The sequence below is a fragment of the Heloderma suspectum genome, chromosome 4 (assembly GCF_057233095.1).
Source record: "Heloderma suspectum isolate Gila_16-S chromosome 4, 16-S_ref, whole genome shotgun sequence".
In the NCBI taxonomy this organism is placed as follows: domain Eukaryota; kingdom Metazoa; phylum Chordata; class Lepidosauria; order Squamata; family Helodermatidae; genus Heloderma; species Heloderma suspectum.
Genome location: NC_139461.1, coordinates 264,682,191 through 264,698,416, shown reverse-complemented (window position 1 = coordinate 264,698,416; position 16,226 = coordinate 264,682,191). Strand labels below are relative to the sequence as shown.

General features: G+C 47.0%; 1 protein-coding gene across 1 annotated transcript in view; it reads left to right on the top strand.

The window, feature by feature from the left end:
* Window positions 1–15,056, top strand: part of ARL8A (ARF like GTPase 8A) — a 47,080-nt gene extending 32,024 nt beyond the window's left edge. Inside the window, exons 4-7 of the mRNA XM_084853635.1 lie at window positions 3,498–3,591; window positions 6,412–6,479; window positions 12,100–12,170; window positions 13,051–15,056. Of these exons, the coding sequence (XP_084709761.1) occupies window positions 3,498–3,591; window positions 6,412–6,479; window positions 12,100–12,170; window positions 13,051–13,100 (283 nt within the window). The 3' untranslated portion in view covers window positions 13,101–15,056. The remainder of the gene's footprint in view (window positions 1–3,497; window positions 3,592–6,411; window positions 6,480–12,099; window positions 12,171–13,050) is intronic.
* Window positions 15,057–16,226: the final 1,170 nt, after the last annotated feature.

Genomic DNA, 16,226 nt, shown 5'->3' with positions numbered 1-16,226 from the left:
GAAGCACTGGATTGAACCTGGGACCTTCTGAAGGCAAAGCCTGTGCTCTTATCACTGAGCTGGTATCTCTCCCCAGAGTACGCATTCCAAGGAAGGGCTGTACGCAGATGCTGGTTTCCACACCACATTTTGGGGAATGGATATATTGGTACAGACACGTAGATACAAATATGCCTAGTCAAATAAATTTAAGAAAGAAGGTATCTGCTTCCAGCAGCAGTTACTCATCTTGGGAGTCAGGTTCTATTATGATTTGCATTTTTCAGAAGCATTTTCTCACATCGAGCAATCCTCATCCCTTAGAATGCATAAGTGAGAGCTTTAATTGCTGGGACAGCTTGCAGGGCTTACATTAAAGAAACCGTACCTGAGGATGAAGGCTTGGCAAATGGACTGCAAGTTGGTTCATGCTAAGAGGTAATAGAGTTGTCCAACCTTTGGCCCAGAAGTTTTCTTTTTTTTATCCTTCAGTTTGAGGTCACTAGGTGATAGGAAGGGCAGAAACCTTTTTGTCTTCTTAATATATCAAACAGAAATTGTTTCTTTGTCTTTCTGACAACTGGAGGAGATGGGAATTTGAGGGAGAGCTGGATCCAGCTTGCTGAGACTCAGTCCTGATAAGGCAGTTGCGTGATCTTGTGTGTTTCTTCAGAGACTTAGGATGAGGAGAACTATGAATTCCTTCAGAACTGTTAATACAGGAGTTGGGCAACCTGCAGCCCTTGGCCGGCTACCAGTTCAGACCTCTAGCAAGAGCCTTTGTCCTTCTCCTGGCAGTCAACTGGGTGGGTGCGGAGAGAGATAAGGGGTGGGAGGGGGAGAGAGAGAGAGAGAGAGAGAAGGTAGCCCCACTCACTTTCAGTGCTGGCCCTGCCCACAGCTGGCATATCTTCCTCCCTCAACAGATTACCCCAAGGGTAAAAGGCTCCCACCCTTGTGTTGAGTTAGTTTAGATTGTTCCGTCAGTATACATGTTACTTTACACAGTAGCACAGGCAAAAAAAGTTCGGTTTTTCTCCAAAACAGCTTGTAGGCTAAACCCAAGGGTAGCTCACATTTTGCATCTGGTCCACAAATAGTTCAAACAGAGCTGGAAAATGCCAGTCAAGAGTATGCAGAGTTGACTTGACAGCGTAGACCAGGGGAAGGCAACTTTTTTGGGCTGTGGACACATCTGGCAGTTTGAGAAACTGTCCTGGGCACCACCATAAAATGGCTCCCATGGTGTGACAAATAACCTGCCCCAAAGACTGAGTATACGGCAGAGGTGGGGTCTGAGCTCCAAACACACTAAACAACTCTTTTGATCGCACATTCAGCACCAGCAGAAACCTGTTTCACAGCAATCCCAGCTGCTGGTAAGAAATTGTGTTAATTAAAAAAGAAAGTAGGAGGGGTAGGGGGCCTTGGTGCCTGGGGGCACATAGGTACCCATGAGCATGACGTTGCCTACCCCTGGTATAGGCTCCTTAATCTCCTTATGTCAGGATGCACCCTAGCTGCCTCTTACAGTCTACTCCAATAGCCAACTCAAGACACAGACAAAAGTATTCTTTTCAAGGCTTTAATCCTTTTACAACTTAATGACTCTTTCAGATGCTAATCACCAGCAACTAAGCAAGGAACAGCACTGGGGAAAGATAGCAGAGTAGCCTATGCTCCAGGTTAGGCAGTTGGTCCCCGTTTGAAGGAGAATCATGGGAAGACCCTGAACTTATGGGCTAGGGAGAGATCCTCCCTCTTTCCCTTGGGTCCTCGGGATGCGACTGTTGCTTGCGCGCCAAACGAGCACTACGCCTCCTTTCCACGCCCTCCATCTGTCGTTACTCCCTGCATCGGTGTCGAGCGTCCAGCAAGCCCCCCTCCAGCACTCTCTCGCTGCCAGGGTCACTATCTATCCCAAGAATGCTGGCAGGAGGAATCTCTGCCAGCTGCTGTGCCTGTGAGAGATGAGCGAGCTCCTCTCCCACAGATTGCTGTTCCTCCTCAGAATCAGAACTGCTCTGGGGTTCTATCGGCTCAGTTTCCACCCTGACACCTTAGACATCTGGGCTTCTGCTCTTTCTACCAGCTTTTGGGTACTTCTCAACTGGGCTTGTGATGACCACTCAGAACCTTTCTCGAGAGGCAACACAGGCTAGGTTCAGTTAAAAAAAACAACAACCTTATGCAGCATATCCTGCTACTATTGGAGAAGTATTTTCTTGTAGACGTCCATGTTACGAAAGGCTCCTCAGCTTCACTGATGCCAGGGGAATACCTACAATAGCATAAAAGAACTTGATGTAGGAAATCTGTGCTCAGGGTCCCATATTCACTGCCTGTTAGCTTTCTAGGTGAACTTAGCCTAGCACATTTTGCCTTATGAATAATTTAACATAGATGCTGTTTGCCTGTGGTGAATCAAGTTCCCATTGTGGAACCAGCAGTTAGATTAGCTGAGTCGTTGCATTGCCCACAAGCATCTAAGCGTTTCTTGGGAGGAGGGGCGGGGGGAAGCACAGCTCTGCAAAGGGGACGTGGATATCAAGTAGAGAGAGAGACACACACATTCTCAGAGCTGTAAGTTTGGTGTGTAATAAGAAATCAGAAGGCTGCAAGTAGTGGCAAAGGGCTGATTTCCATGGTAGCTTCAGAATCTGATGATGGGTGGTCAGTAGGTCTAAGACTCCAAGATTGCAATTATACTGAATGGCTTGGGTCCAGGGTCACTCGAGCAGACATCCGCTCATGCAGTGGGACTTCCCTGTCTTCTCCTCCCCTTGCAGCCCCCCAGTGCAAATCTTCTCCAGGGAGCCCCCAACCCTCTGGAGCAGTTTTGAGGGATGTGCGGGGGGCCTACAGGGGGAGGGGAAATCTGTTCTGCCAGTGGATTTCCTTCCACTGGCAGAACCACACTGTTGGATCCAACCCAATGTGCCTCTATGACAGAAGCAAGTAACCTGGACAAAATCTTCCCAGCACTCTCTGCCCTTTCCCTTCCCTCCCAATATTACTAGCCCTTGTGAATTTGAACATGTGTTAGCAATTGGCTGGTAAAATCTTAGAGATAATCCTGGCCTTACAGATCTCCTCTCCGTGCTCTCACTCTTCTGGGAGAATCAACCTTCTTTCCCAGTGCCCTGATGACAAATACAAACACTATTTTTAAAAGTCTGAGCGACACTCCACCCAGTGGCCTCAGCGTACTATGTAAACTGTGCAAACTGAATGGATTTCTACCAATTTGACCAGTGTGTAGCACTAGCGTTCCAGTAGCCAGTAGGCGTGTGTGGTGAAGGGTGACTGACCTAATGCAGGATGGTGAGGTGGGAGAGGCCCTGGGTAACCAGTTAAGTGGATAAGACTCCGATGAAGGTTCAGAGTAAGCCACCTTATTTCCTGGGGGCAGGTCAGGTGCATGTGGTATTTTAACTCCTTCCATGGCTTTGTCTGCTCCCTGCAACTCCACTGGTCACCTCATGAGCTCTGTTGCTAACATGCTTGTTTCATTCCAGATACATGGTAGATGCTGCAGACCAGGAGAAAATTGAAGCCTCAAAGAACGAACTTCACAACCTGCTTGATAAGCCACAGCTCCAGGGAATCCCAGTAAGTTGATCCAGTTCTGGAGAAGCCCAGAGATGTGGCTGTGGTTGAGTGAGTAAACAGGTCCATCTGAGTGTGTGCTGGGCCATAACCAGCAAGAGTTGCTTAGTAGCCAGTGCTCCAGACCCGATCCTTCCTCTGTTTTCATGCTCTGCTGTGCCACACCCTGTTGTTGAGATGTCTCTTCCCAAGATGTGGCAGAGTAGAGCATGGTTTTGGCCAGAAGTGGCCCTGTTTAGAATGTCATATGGAGAATCTATTACTGCAGCATTTGTGGAGATGTAAAATTCTCTCTCTCCCCCCCCCCCCCTCACATGCAGAAGGTCAGATAGATCCTGAGAAGTCAGGCTGGAATTTTGCAGTGTAAATAGTGTTTAGTTTTTGCCAAACCCACAGCTTGGGACATGGTGTTGGGGAATACAAGGCGCCTCTTGAGTTATGCTGTCTTGATCAGTGTTTGCCATTTGGCAAACTCTTAAGCTTTCATTTCAGTAGGATGATGCTCTTTCACAGAACAAATGCAGTGCTAGATATCTGTGCTAGATGGAGCATATCATAATAATGCCTGAAAGTTAAAAAGTTGAGCAGTGCTTAGGCTGCAATTTACCTTTCAAAAGAAAACCACTCTTATCTGTTGACAAACAGCCACCTTAACAGGCCCACAGAGGGAATAGAGAGCTTTGATGTAATTGCAGTACAAAGTAGGAGGTACGCAATTGGGTAGCTGGACTTTAATAGCAGATCTGTACATCTGGGCAGCTTTTTGTTCAGCGGTTAAGTGGTGGTGGCTGCTCCTGGGGAATGCACTTAAAAAATTAATCACAGATGCCTATCTGTGAAGACTATCAACAGCTACTAGTCTTGATGGCTAGGTGCTACCTCCAGTACCAGAGGCAGTGGGCCCAGCAAGTACACCAGTTGCTGGGGAACATGGGTGAGACGGTGTTGTTGCATTCATGCCCTGCTTGTGGGTTCCACATCGACAGCTGGTTGGCTCTTCTGTGAGCAGAATGCTGGACTACATGGACCCTTGATCTGATCCAGCATGGCTCTTCTTATGTTCTTATGCCCTCCATGATCACACACACGCGTGTGAGTGAAAGAGACAGACAGACAGGCTTAAAGTATTTTATTTTGAATGACTGTGCATATCCGGCATTCAGGTTTAAAGCTGCACTATGCTTTGCTTATTTTACTTCTGGGTTTTTATCACAACCGTTCTGGCATTTTAGAGGTTTGTGGCTTTTGATATTTGTGTTTGATTAGCTTTGTCAGTTCCTCTGTTGGATAGCTGTAAACTTTTATTGCTATCATTTATTCCACACACACACACAAAACAGATTACATTTTGGTTGAATTTTCTCCTATATCCTTGTGAACTATGCTGGGCTGATAGTTTTGGGGTGTTTGATCTACTGGGTTTCCCAAAGTGGAGCATTGCCTCCGCCTCTTCCTCTCACCATTCCCTGCTGATAGGGAAAGCTTTTTAGCACTTGCTGTGCACATGAAGAGATACCAATCGGACCAGGCAAGCAATCCTAAATTTAATTTATCAGAGAAACAGGCTCTTAAGAAGGAGCTGTGGGCAGATTCAATTTGTCCTGCCAACTCTTCCTTTCCCGACACTCATCCAAGCAGCTGCTAGAAGTGGAGAGGACAGACTGCTTCCTTTCTACAATAGTTCTGGAACAAAGGAATTACTTAAAGACCTTCCCTTGCTGAACTTCCCTTTGTTCACTCCCGTGAGCTTGCCTGGCAGAACATGCAAGAAAGAGCCAGTGTTTTCTCCGTGTAGCTTTGAATAGGAGACTAAGGTAGCACCAGGGCACACAGCTATGCTCTTAATGTTATGATCCCCTTGCCCTTTTCAGATGTTCACTCACACACATACACACACACTGTGTGATTAGAATTGCATGAGGGGAGAATGAGAATGAACCTAGTGCCTTCACCCTCTGTGTCGTGTCTTTGTCTCCTGTCCCTGCAGCCCTCCATGCTTTGGAGGGGTAGCTTCTGCAGCCGGGGAATCTTTTGTTATTTGTGTGGGTTCCCAGTGGGATCTAGAACCCAGGAAAATCAAGATCCTAAATCACTCAGAAAGCCTATTCAAGGAAGAGAAGTGCCCCCCCCCCACTGAAGCTAACCCCTCCAAAACATAGAGGACTGCAAGGACAAGCGAAGAGGACACGACAGAGGGGGTGGGGCCAGTGCCCGCCCTTCCTCTCATGCGATTCGAACCACATGGGTGTGAACTTCTGAGCAGGGCTATTCACAAGTCCAGGACTTGTCAAATGTGGGTGCTCGCTATTATATGGATTCCAAGGATGCTTCACTGTGAAATGGGAAAATGCCCACTGCTGGGGATCTTTCTCTAAAGCTGAAGTCCCATTTGACATATGCTGCAGCTGAGCTCCACAAAAGGACTTTGTTCATATTTGTTAGAGGGTGGGGAGACACGTAATTGACAACCTGGTGTGGGTAAAAACACCCAGGTTTCAAGGCTGCTCTAACTTCCCTCACTCTACCAGTGTCCTCCCTGGATGTCCTAGTGCTCAGGAACATGGTATATGGTCAGAAGCATCTGCATTACATCTCTGTGTCCCTTGAAAGCTCTTCCTGCCCAGGTCTGGAGCTAACTTTTCTGTCTCCATGCTTGGCAGAAGCTCCCCTGGTTTACTGAGTTCAGAGAGTATCAGTCTTATTGAAAACATGGGTGTACAGGAGTTACCTTGCTTGACCAGTGGAGCTTCCCCAGACTGTTCCAGAGGCAGGTTGTTACGTGTGTGCATTGGGCTAAGAGCTCTGTCCTCTTTGCTTTTGCAGGTTCTAGTTCTTGGGAACAAGCGAGACCTGTCTGGTGCCTTGGATGAGAAGGAGCTCATTGAGAAGATGTAAGTATCTGCCGTTGCAACTGAGTTGTGCAGGTATTTGCCTCCTTGGCTTCAGCATCTCAAAAAGGGGCCATTGCTGAGCTTGGCTGAGGCACTTGAATTGCAGTGAACGGTTTTGTGTTTTATGTAATTTCTAAACTGCCCTTTCATCCACTGGATCTGGAGGAGGTATACACAACATTAAAAACAAGCAACACATCCAGTATAAAAACCATACTATTACCATGGTTTTGGCATACTTGTGTTAACTTGGAAATCAGATCTGGATGTGTTTAATGCAGTTAAAAGTTCATAAGCCTAGATCGTAGTGGCCTTTAGATCGTAGTGGCCTTTTTGAACAAATGTGTATCAGTAATTGCTACAGTCCTGTATGTTTTGTTGTCCAAATCTGCAAATGTTTCCCTTCCCTTTTTCATATCAGCTTCATATCTGTCCCCATAGGGCCAGTCTGTAGTCACTTGGGTGGTGTTTGAAATACCTCCTGGCAGTGTTCCCACTATCAGCCTTTTCTGCACCACCATCGTCCAGACAGTGTCCTTGTTAATGGCTCCCAAATGTGATACCCCCTTTTCTAAAATGTGTCATTTTACCTACCCAGCCTACCCAATTTCCTGCTGTATAGCCTATTATACAGACTTCTCTACCAATAATTACTCAAGCTTTTGCTCTTTGAGCTCTTGTCACGATCTTCTGCTGAATATTGTTTAAATCATGGGTGGGCAACTTGTGGCTGATGAGAGTTGTAGGCCAAAACAGCTGGAAGGCCACAAGTTGCCCACCCCTTGTTTAAATCTACTGAATCCAACACTCCACTAAATGCTCATATCTGTATCCAACTTTTTTCACTGGTGGTTGCTTTGGGAGCAGAGATCTAGAGGAGTTAGTGCACATATTCTTTTATTCTTTTTTCCATTACCTTCTATTTTTAAGGAGCTTGATTTGCCATACCCCTTCATTTTCCTCCATCCAGGAAGGGAATTATTTCACCACACTTGCATTCTGAACAGAAGGTCCTATAGTTTCTGGAAGAGGGCTTGTGATTGTGAAAACTCATAAGAGGTGGTTCTGACCTTACTCTCTGGTGGCACAGCCAGGGCTCCTGTCAGTTGCTATAGAGCTGTTAACATTTGTGCCTGCTCCTGAATGTGGCCACATTTCCAGACATCTCTATGACAGCCTGCATCTGAAGATGGGAGGCTGTTTCCAAGTGACAGTGTGATACAAGTTAGGCCAGGGCATCTGTTTCTCCACTGTAAAAATCTGAGTAATGGGTAAAAAATCTGCACTGCCTTAAAGAGTAAATTTGCCATTAGGATGGCGAGGAAGCATCTGCTTTCTTTCTCAAAGCTGCTATATGATCTCAGTTCTGGAGTGTCTGGGCTGTAGAAACACTCTCAATTCATTTCGCAAGATGGCATGCTTGTTGATAAATTCAAGAGGGGTAGAAAACAGCAAGGACTCTTGTGGCACCTTAAAATCTGTCAGATGTACTGTGGCATAAATGTCCATGGACTAGAACCCACTTTGTCAGATGCATGGTGTTCTCTGTTGGCTGTATATATAATTTGTGTGCACGCACATGCGCGCGCGCACACACACACACCTGGTTCTCACATAACAGCAATTCCTGGGTTATTTAACCCAGGAATTGCCAATATCTAGCAGGAGAGTGAGTACGGTACCTCCCTTGCACTTGTCGCTTTCGCTTTCAATTAACAACCCAGGAAAGCCTTTCCTGGATTGTAATCATGACATCTGAACCCAGAAACATTGGGTTGTTTAGGAGTTAAAAAGTTAATGCTGGGTTGTTAACCCCTAAACAACCCAGAGTTTCCAGGTTTGGATGTCACAATAACAAGTCAGGAACAAGGCATTCCTGGGTTGTTAATGGAAAGTAGAGGGGACAAGCATATGGGAGGTGGCACGCTCTCTTGTTGCTTCTCGGCCCCGACAACCCATGGTTTAAACAACACATAGGTGGTTGTTACATGCAAACCAGGCCGATGTATACAAGGTAAGAACAGTGATCCATTTACAACAGCAGTCGTATGTGATAATACCTTTCTAGCTCCAAGTGGGAGAAGAAATCCATGGTCCCAATTAAGTCCAAATTGAATACAATAACATTCATTGATAAATTCTAGTTCAGCTATTTCATTGTAGAGTCTCCCTTTGAAGTGGTTTTGTTGAAATACGCTGACGCTCAGGTCAGCAGCAAGGTGTCCTGGGAGAGTGGTCTTCTCCCATTAGTTTCTGAATGTTATCATTTTATGTCAGACTTGTGTCTTTGCAATGTGTGGAGTCAGATCTGTTTGTCCTATGTAGACAGTAGAAGGGCACCATTGACAGGTGATGGCATATGTTGTGCTGGAAGATAAGCAGGTGAATAAGCATCTGAGCGCATGGTTCATATGATTAGGTTTTGTAATACTGTTGCCTCAGGAGAGCTGACATCTGGGTTTGTTGTATGGTCTCGTCCTGAGGTTTGTGTTAGGTGATCCATTGTTGCTGGTAAGTAGTAGATTAGGGTTCTGAGCTAGTTATTTGTGGGACATTACTGACTTACTGAGGAAATTGCAGTCCACTGGCAATCTCCCAGTGAATTCCATCCTGGCTGTCATGGATGTATAGAGGCTCCCTGCATCCAAGATGTATGGAGATGGAGTACAAGCCATCAGGACTGTTAACCCTGATGACGCTACACTACAGCATATCTAGTCACCAACTTTGCCACTTTGTGCATTTTGCATAGAAATGTCACAGATGTACTGTACCTCTTAAATTTTCATGGCCTTTTGGGCCCACTTTTGACAGTGTTTTTTTCTCTGTGTAAGTATTCATAGCTGGGGACAGGGCCTTATGCGTCTGATGAGGGAGATATTTATCCACAAAAGCTGTCTTCAAAGTGCCACAGAACTCTTTACTGAATATGTTGTGTTGATGATTGAACCTGGGTGAAGCCTCAGAGTTTGCCTATAAAAATTTTACTATTGCAGAAATGCAAAGAACTGAGGAAACCCTGGGCTTGGCAGGAGGTGTGAGTTTTCTTTCCGTACATTGAGCCTTACACTCCCTGGACCACATGGTGGCACCAGAGGCAGGCCTGTATTTTTCATCTCTCCTTTTTCTGGTACGGACTGGAGGATGTGGTGAAACCGAGATCAAGCAGTTCAGGGGTGTTTTATCACTATCACCTGCTAAAATGGGGTGACAACAACTCAAGAAAGCAATGCTTAGGATTGGCTTCCTAAGACACCTTAGGAAATTGGAAGGGACAGGGAGAGAGGAAAGAGTAGATCCTCACTTGAGTTCTGCCTGTGAGGCCTTCACGGGGACTATGCTGCCTTTTACTTGTTCCATTTGTCCTGCAGAATTAACATGTAGGGAACTTTCATCTTGGTGTTTGTTTGTTTATTTATTACATTTATAGCCCACCTTTTTTGCAAGGAACCGAAGGCGGTATATGTAGTCTTCCTCCTCTCCATTTTATCCTCACAACAACCCTGTGAGGTAGGTTGAGCTGAGAGTCAGTGACTGGCCCAAAGTCACCCAGTGAGCTTCAAAGTCACCCAGTGAATGCGGGCTAGAGCCTGGATCTCCCGAGTCCCAGCCCAACACTCTAACCACTTCACCCCACTGGCTTTTTTAGCATCCTGCACTAATAACCTTCTTTTGCCATTGAGGAGATGCAAGCTGAGGTGTCAATAGCAATCTCATAATTTTTGGCTGCCCTTGGAGGCCAAAGGAGTTGCCACCTGCTACCCCCACCCTTCCTTTCCCAACAGAAAGGCTGGGCAGGAAGTGGGCACGGTTGGGCACTGAAGGCTCCACAAACACTTTCAGGCAGGGGGGGCCAACATCCCCACCCCACCAGCCTGGATGTTAGTATTTTGCTGCTGGATATTTGTCTTGTTATCTCTGTTACGAATATTGATGTTTGTTACTTTGGATTTTATTCTGGAAGCCACCTTGAGAGGGTTTCTACCCTTGAAAGTGGCGTAAGTATCTTTTAAATAAATGTGCACATGGGGCCTATATGCATTAAATCCAACATGTGTAGGCCCAAATCGGATTGAATGTGGACTATTGTTCATGCATTTCCAGTGGGCCCAGAGGTGAACAGAGGTGGGAGGCATGATTCCCCACCCATTCATAGGGAGAAGATCTGAACTCACCCTCTTAGCACATGTGTGGTACTGCTAGGGAAACGGGGGGATCTTTTTTCAATTTCCTTGGCCCACTAATTAAAGGGGCACAAGAGTGCCCCTTTAGTTAAGGTGAGTCACAAAAAGAAAGGTTCCCCCATTCGAAGCCTCAAAATTCTACTGTTTATAAAAATGACCCCTGTTGAGCTTACAGTGTGAAACATGGCATCCATAATCTACCTGATGAGCTTTACAATTTCAAACCAATCTGATACGAATTGCCACAAATACAGCAAGTTCATAAAATGTTGCAAATTGACACATTTGTACTTTTTACTCCAAGCTGCGGCTCAACATATGTATTTCTTTCAAATCCTGGGGGGGAAACTACTGATGTACTTTATTCAGGCTTGTCACAGAGGTGTGCCTTTTATTGGTTTGGTGATATTCTAAGCAACAGTTTAAAACCTGTCCAGGTGTTTCTGCCCCATGAAAGCCTATAGCAGCTACAGTCAGCAAAGTTACGTTGGCTGTGCTTAGTTTCACTATGAAGCTAGAATGCTGCCAGGACTCCAGTGATTTGTATTCCACTGTTCCTGTCAGTACTTTGACAGCAGGGGTGGGGTAGCAGGAAACTGAACTGAGATAAGAGTGAGGTAATTTTGAAGGCTGAATCTGTCTCACTGATTAACAGATCACTGATGAAGAGAGGGAGGAAAAGGAAAAAGCTATGCTGGAATCTTAAGCAAGGCTTACTCAGAAGCAAGCTATTATGAACATATAGGGACATATCTATTCCTTTGTACACATCTACTCAGTTAATGACTTGTTAGCATTTTGTTTTTTAGTTTGTTTTCAAAACATTTTAATAATACATTTCCTTTTTAAAAACCAGGGAAATACAGTGATCTGCCAGTTTAAGGCCAGAATTAAGGCTACCTCATGTGGCCTCAAGCTCCACAGTTGGAAGTTAAGTCTGATGCCTTAACAGACGTGCCCAGTGATCGGTGATGATGTTGTGCAATGTCACAAATTGTGCTTTCTTACAAGCAACAGTCAGGGGTCAACTCACAGGAGGATTCCTCTAGCAATACAGTATGGTTCAGATGCTTCAAAAAGCAATATAGCACCAGGACAACATGAGGCATCTTTGCTGGTCCCAAGCACTCCATCCTCCCCATCTGGATTTGGGCCTGAAAGACCAAAGAAAAGTATGGGTACGTGGAGGGTAAGTTGTAAACAAGCAAAATTTGTGATCATTACTGACCATGGGGCATGCCTGTTAAGGCATCAGCCTTAGCTTTCAGTTTCCTGGCTTTGTATTGCCTGAGCCAACATGAGATAGCCTTAACTCTGGTCTTAAAACTGGCATATATTCAGTATTCATTGAATATATCCTTTTGTTTATGTCATCCTGTTTGTGCAGTGCTTTCCACAAGGATGTCTGATCTCTCATGCTTCTATTTCTCCTGCAGGAACTTGTCTGCCATCCAGGACCGAGAGATCTGTTGCTATTCAATCTCTTGCAAAGAAAAGGACAACATTGGTAAGTATGGAAGGGAACGGGGAGGTCACGTGGTCAGAGCACCTGAAAACTTGAAGGGTAATGGTGGAACCGGGAGTTAAATGCACAATAATATCTAGTCTTCACCTGAGGATATCCTACCTTATGCCCAGGGCGAATTCTAGGGTTGGGGGGCAAAGTGAGTGGTCACCTAGGGCGCCAAGAAATCCAGGGCACCAAATGACACCTAGGCAGGCAGCAGCAATAGTGGCCGGGCAAGACTTGGCACGCAGTAAAGGCCAGTCTAGTGTGCAGCTGTGCGCTATTTTAAATCACAATACTTTCCCTGGTGTGTGAGGCAGTAAGCGGAACCAATCAGGTTGCTAACTTTGGGGTATGTGCAGCCAATGAGGACATTGGAGCGGTCAGAGGCCTGTCCCCGTTGCTGCTCCAGTGCCCTTATTGGCTGTGTCTCCCCAAAGCAGTGTCTGGTTGGTTCAGCTTGCCTAGGGTGCCAAAATACCTTGAGACGGCCCTGCTTATGCCCAGTTAGAGGCTTTGCCATAATGTGAGCCCAGTGGCCAAACCATTTGAGCTATGGGACTGATTGTATAAGAGCGCTGAATGTCCTTGGGGCCTGCCTCCTCCATACATCACTGAGTGGGGCAAAAAGGGTTCTTGTAGGTCAGGGGTGGAGAAATCATTCCCTTGCATGCAAGGGTCATTCCCTTCAGGAGAGTGTGTTGGGGCTTGGGCAGCAGGGTTGCAGGACTGGATCATGAGCTCACCCCAGTATTTGGGGAAATGTCTGTCCTTAGCTCTAAGTTGACTGTTTGTTTTCCTGACCTCCAGCTAAGCAGCAGACAGTTTGGTGCATCTTACTTTTTCTTGATGGTCATTGATTGTATCTTGTATTTGACAGACATCACCCTACAGTGGCTTATCCAGCACTCAAAGTCCCGGCGAAGCTGAGAGCCCTTTGGCCACCTCTTGGATCGGGAAGATGCCATTGTAAAAGCCCAAATGCACCTCCTCCTTCCTGTTCCCCCATCTCCTGCTCTTTCCATCCCTCTTGCCCACATCCTTTTCCCTAAATGGGTATTTTTAGGGGACCCCAGACTCCTCTTCTGCTGAGATTGAACTCCTGTTTTTATTGTAAAGAAACTGTCTGCCCACCCCCACCCCTTTCCCTCGCTCCTTACTCTGGTTTTGGCACTGTTCTGTTGTCGTCAGTGTGTGTACAGTATATATATATATATGTATATATATTTTAATTTTTTAATTTAAGCAATTACGCTGTTACTAAATGGGGCCTGTGAGCTGTCAAGGGGGCAGCGGCAAATGGATGGGGGTAGTGAAGTACCAAACGCAGTATTGGGTATATCGTGAGCAGCCCAGGGCAGTGGGGACCTTGCTGGGGGAAGAGGAGCATGGCTTTGGGCGGCATCCTCTCTGCAAGAGACCTCCTCCCCTTCCACCTCCGGCACCTCACTTCTCCCTCAGTGATGGAATCTGATGCTTTCCTCTGGGTCTGCGTCTTTCTCTGCTGCCCCAAGCTGCTCAGTGATGTGAGTGGGGGACAAGCCCCTGGGGAAGGGTTCCTAGAGCAGGATTGTTCACTTTGGAGTCCTCTGGTCTAGGATGTTAGAGGGGAGTCAGTGCTGTCTCTTCTGCCGCTGAATCCTGGGCAGTAAAGACCAGTTCTGTTTTTTCCTGGCAAGGTAGGCTGTGAAGGTGCCTCTACGTTGTGATTGAGCTTTAACTCCCGCTCAGCTTGCTCTTGGACTCCCTGAATTATCATCTCCTGCTGCCATCCTGTACAGATCCATATCTGGTGGATGCAGAGTTTCCTTGCTCTTGCAAGCCTGTATGCTAGCCTGCCGCCTAGGGCTGGAGTCTTTCTGTAGGGAGGGGATCAGCACCTGAGCAGACTTAGACAGTCTGGGCCTAGAGTTCTAGGGTGCCACCAAAGACACCTGATCTGGAGGGCCAGGGTTCATGGAAGCCCTGTTCCTGGGCCTTCTGAACACACAGACTCTTCAACTTGGGGCAGTTTACGCCCAGGTTCCCTTCCAAGCCCTTTGGGCAAGACGTAGATCTTGGGATGATTGCCTCGAACCCTACCCTGTTGATGTGGCTTTCGGTGCAGAGGAGATGGGAAGTGTCCAGTTTGCAGGTGTTTCTGCCGACCACAGCCTAGTCACTAGGAGCAAGGGCTGTTCTTTGGCCTTCTAGGCTAGAGAGCCCCCGCCCCCCTCCACGAGCCCAGAACTAAGACGCTGCCCCTCACCAACTTTAGGGTGTGAGGCTGTGGTCTTGGGATTAGGCAGTTTGGTAGAAGAGGGGGCGGGTTCTTGTTCCCTCGTGCCTGCACACGTGATGGTCTGCAGTGCGGTGAGGACGGCTGTTCCGGACTAGGGAGGCTAATCCAGGCCAGCAGAGGTAGTGACTGTCCTGTGCAGGTGTCTGCTCACCTTGGGATTCACGGGAGCCGCAACGGGGCCCAAGAAGGGGGTTCTGGGAAGGATTGTGCGGCTTCGTGTGCCAGCCCCGCTTGCTCCCTGTTAAGAGCAGCTGACTGCAGGCTACAAGCAGCCAGGTCTTTCCCGTCCCATTTAAGCTACGGATAGGCATGAGACTGCAGGGCCCTGCCTGCCCTTGCCTGGCCCTGTCCTGCACGGAGCTGCTCCCCTTAGGGGATTGGGCTTTCTAACCGCATCTTTTTTTCCCCTCCTCTGTTCTCATTTTCACAGAATTGCACAAGGAGATAGTTTACTTTTTTTTATTTAATGAATTGTAAAGTGTCATTTATTCATTTTTTAAATATATTTTTGGCTCATTTTTTGACCCTCTCTGTTGGGAAATGAATCTTGTAACAGTACATTTTTTTGCCTCCTAATAACAATAAATTAACAATTTTGTGTTGGTGGTGGTTGCACAGTGGCCTTATTTCCTCTCCCCTGGTTTGTTTTCTTGGTCCTTTTCTCTCACTCGCTCAGGTTGAACCTGCTGCCTGCTACAGACTTGTTTAGTCTGGTTTCTTTTTCATTCTGGATGAGCAAAACCTTCATGGCCTTGAGGGTAGAGCCTGTACAGCAGGGATGCACGGCCCTTTTGGCTCTGAGGACCATATCCAGTGTTGGCCGGGGCCCTGCGGGGCTGTGTGTGTGTGTGCGTGTGCACACGCATGCACGTATATACACACATTCTCTCTCACGCACACACAGACACACACTATCCCCCATCCCAGTGATCCTGCAGCAAGATCATTGAGATGGAGCCAGCTCTGGAGCAGGGATGGGGGGGAGGTTTTAATCTCACCCCCATCCCAACGATACTGCAGCAAGATTGCTGGCGTTGGGCGAGTGGCTGCAGAGTTTCCCCAGCTTGCCCTAGCAAGGGAAATTCTGCCGTCCTCTCTGATTCTTCCCCTGCCCCTGATGCTAACAATTTGCATGGCTCTTCCACACAAGAGAAGAGGATTCTATTTCCCTGAAGGAAATGTAAGCCAGGCTGAAGGGAACATGAGGGAGGCTGGTTTTCACAATGCATACATGTTCACTGCTGTTATCTTTGGCAACCATAGGAACTTAGGAAGGTGCCTTATACGGATTCAGACCACTGGTCCATCTAGCCCAGGATTGCCGACACTGACAAGCAGCAGCTCTCCAGGGTTTCAGGCAGGATTCCTTCCTAGCCTTACCTAGAGAAAGTGGGGATTGAACCTGGGACTTTCTGCATGCAAAGCAGCTGCTCTAGCACTGAGCTATGTCCCCTCCCACAGTGCTGACTATATTTCCTTGCAGTATTGGGTAGAAGTCAAACCTATCCAACTACAGCAAATTGTATAAGAACATAACAGCCATGCTGGATCAGACCAAAAGCTTATCCCACAATCTGTTCCCACAGTGGCCAATTGAATGCCTCAGGGGAGCTCACAAGCAGGACATGAGCACAATAAGCGCCCTCCCAGACGTGATCCCAGCAACTGCTGTTGAGAGTCATACTGCCTCTGATACTGGAGTTAGCATATAGCCATCATGACTAGTAGCCATTGATAGACAGCCTTACCCTTCATGAATTTGTCTAATCCCCTCT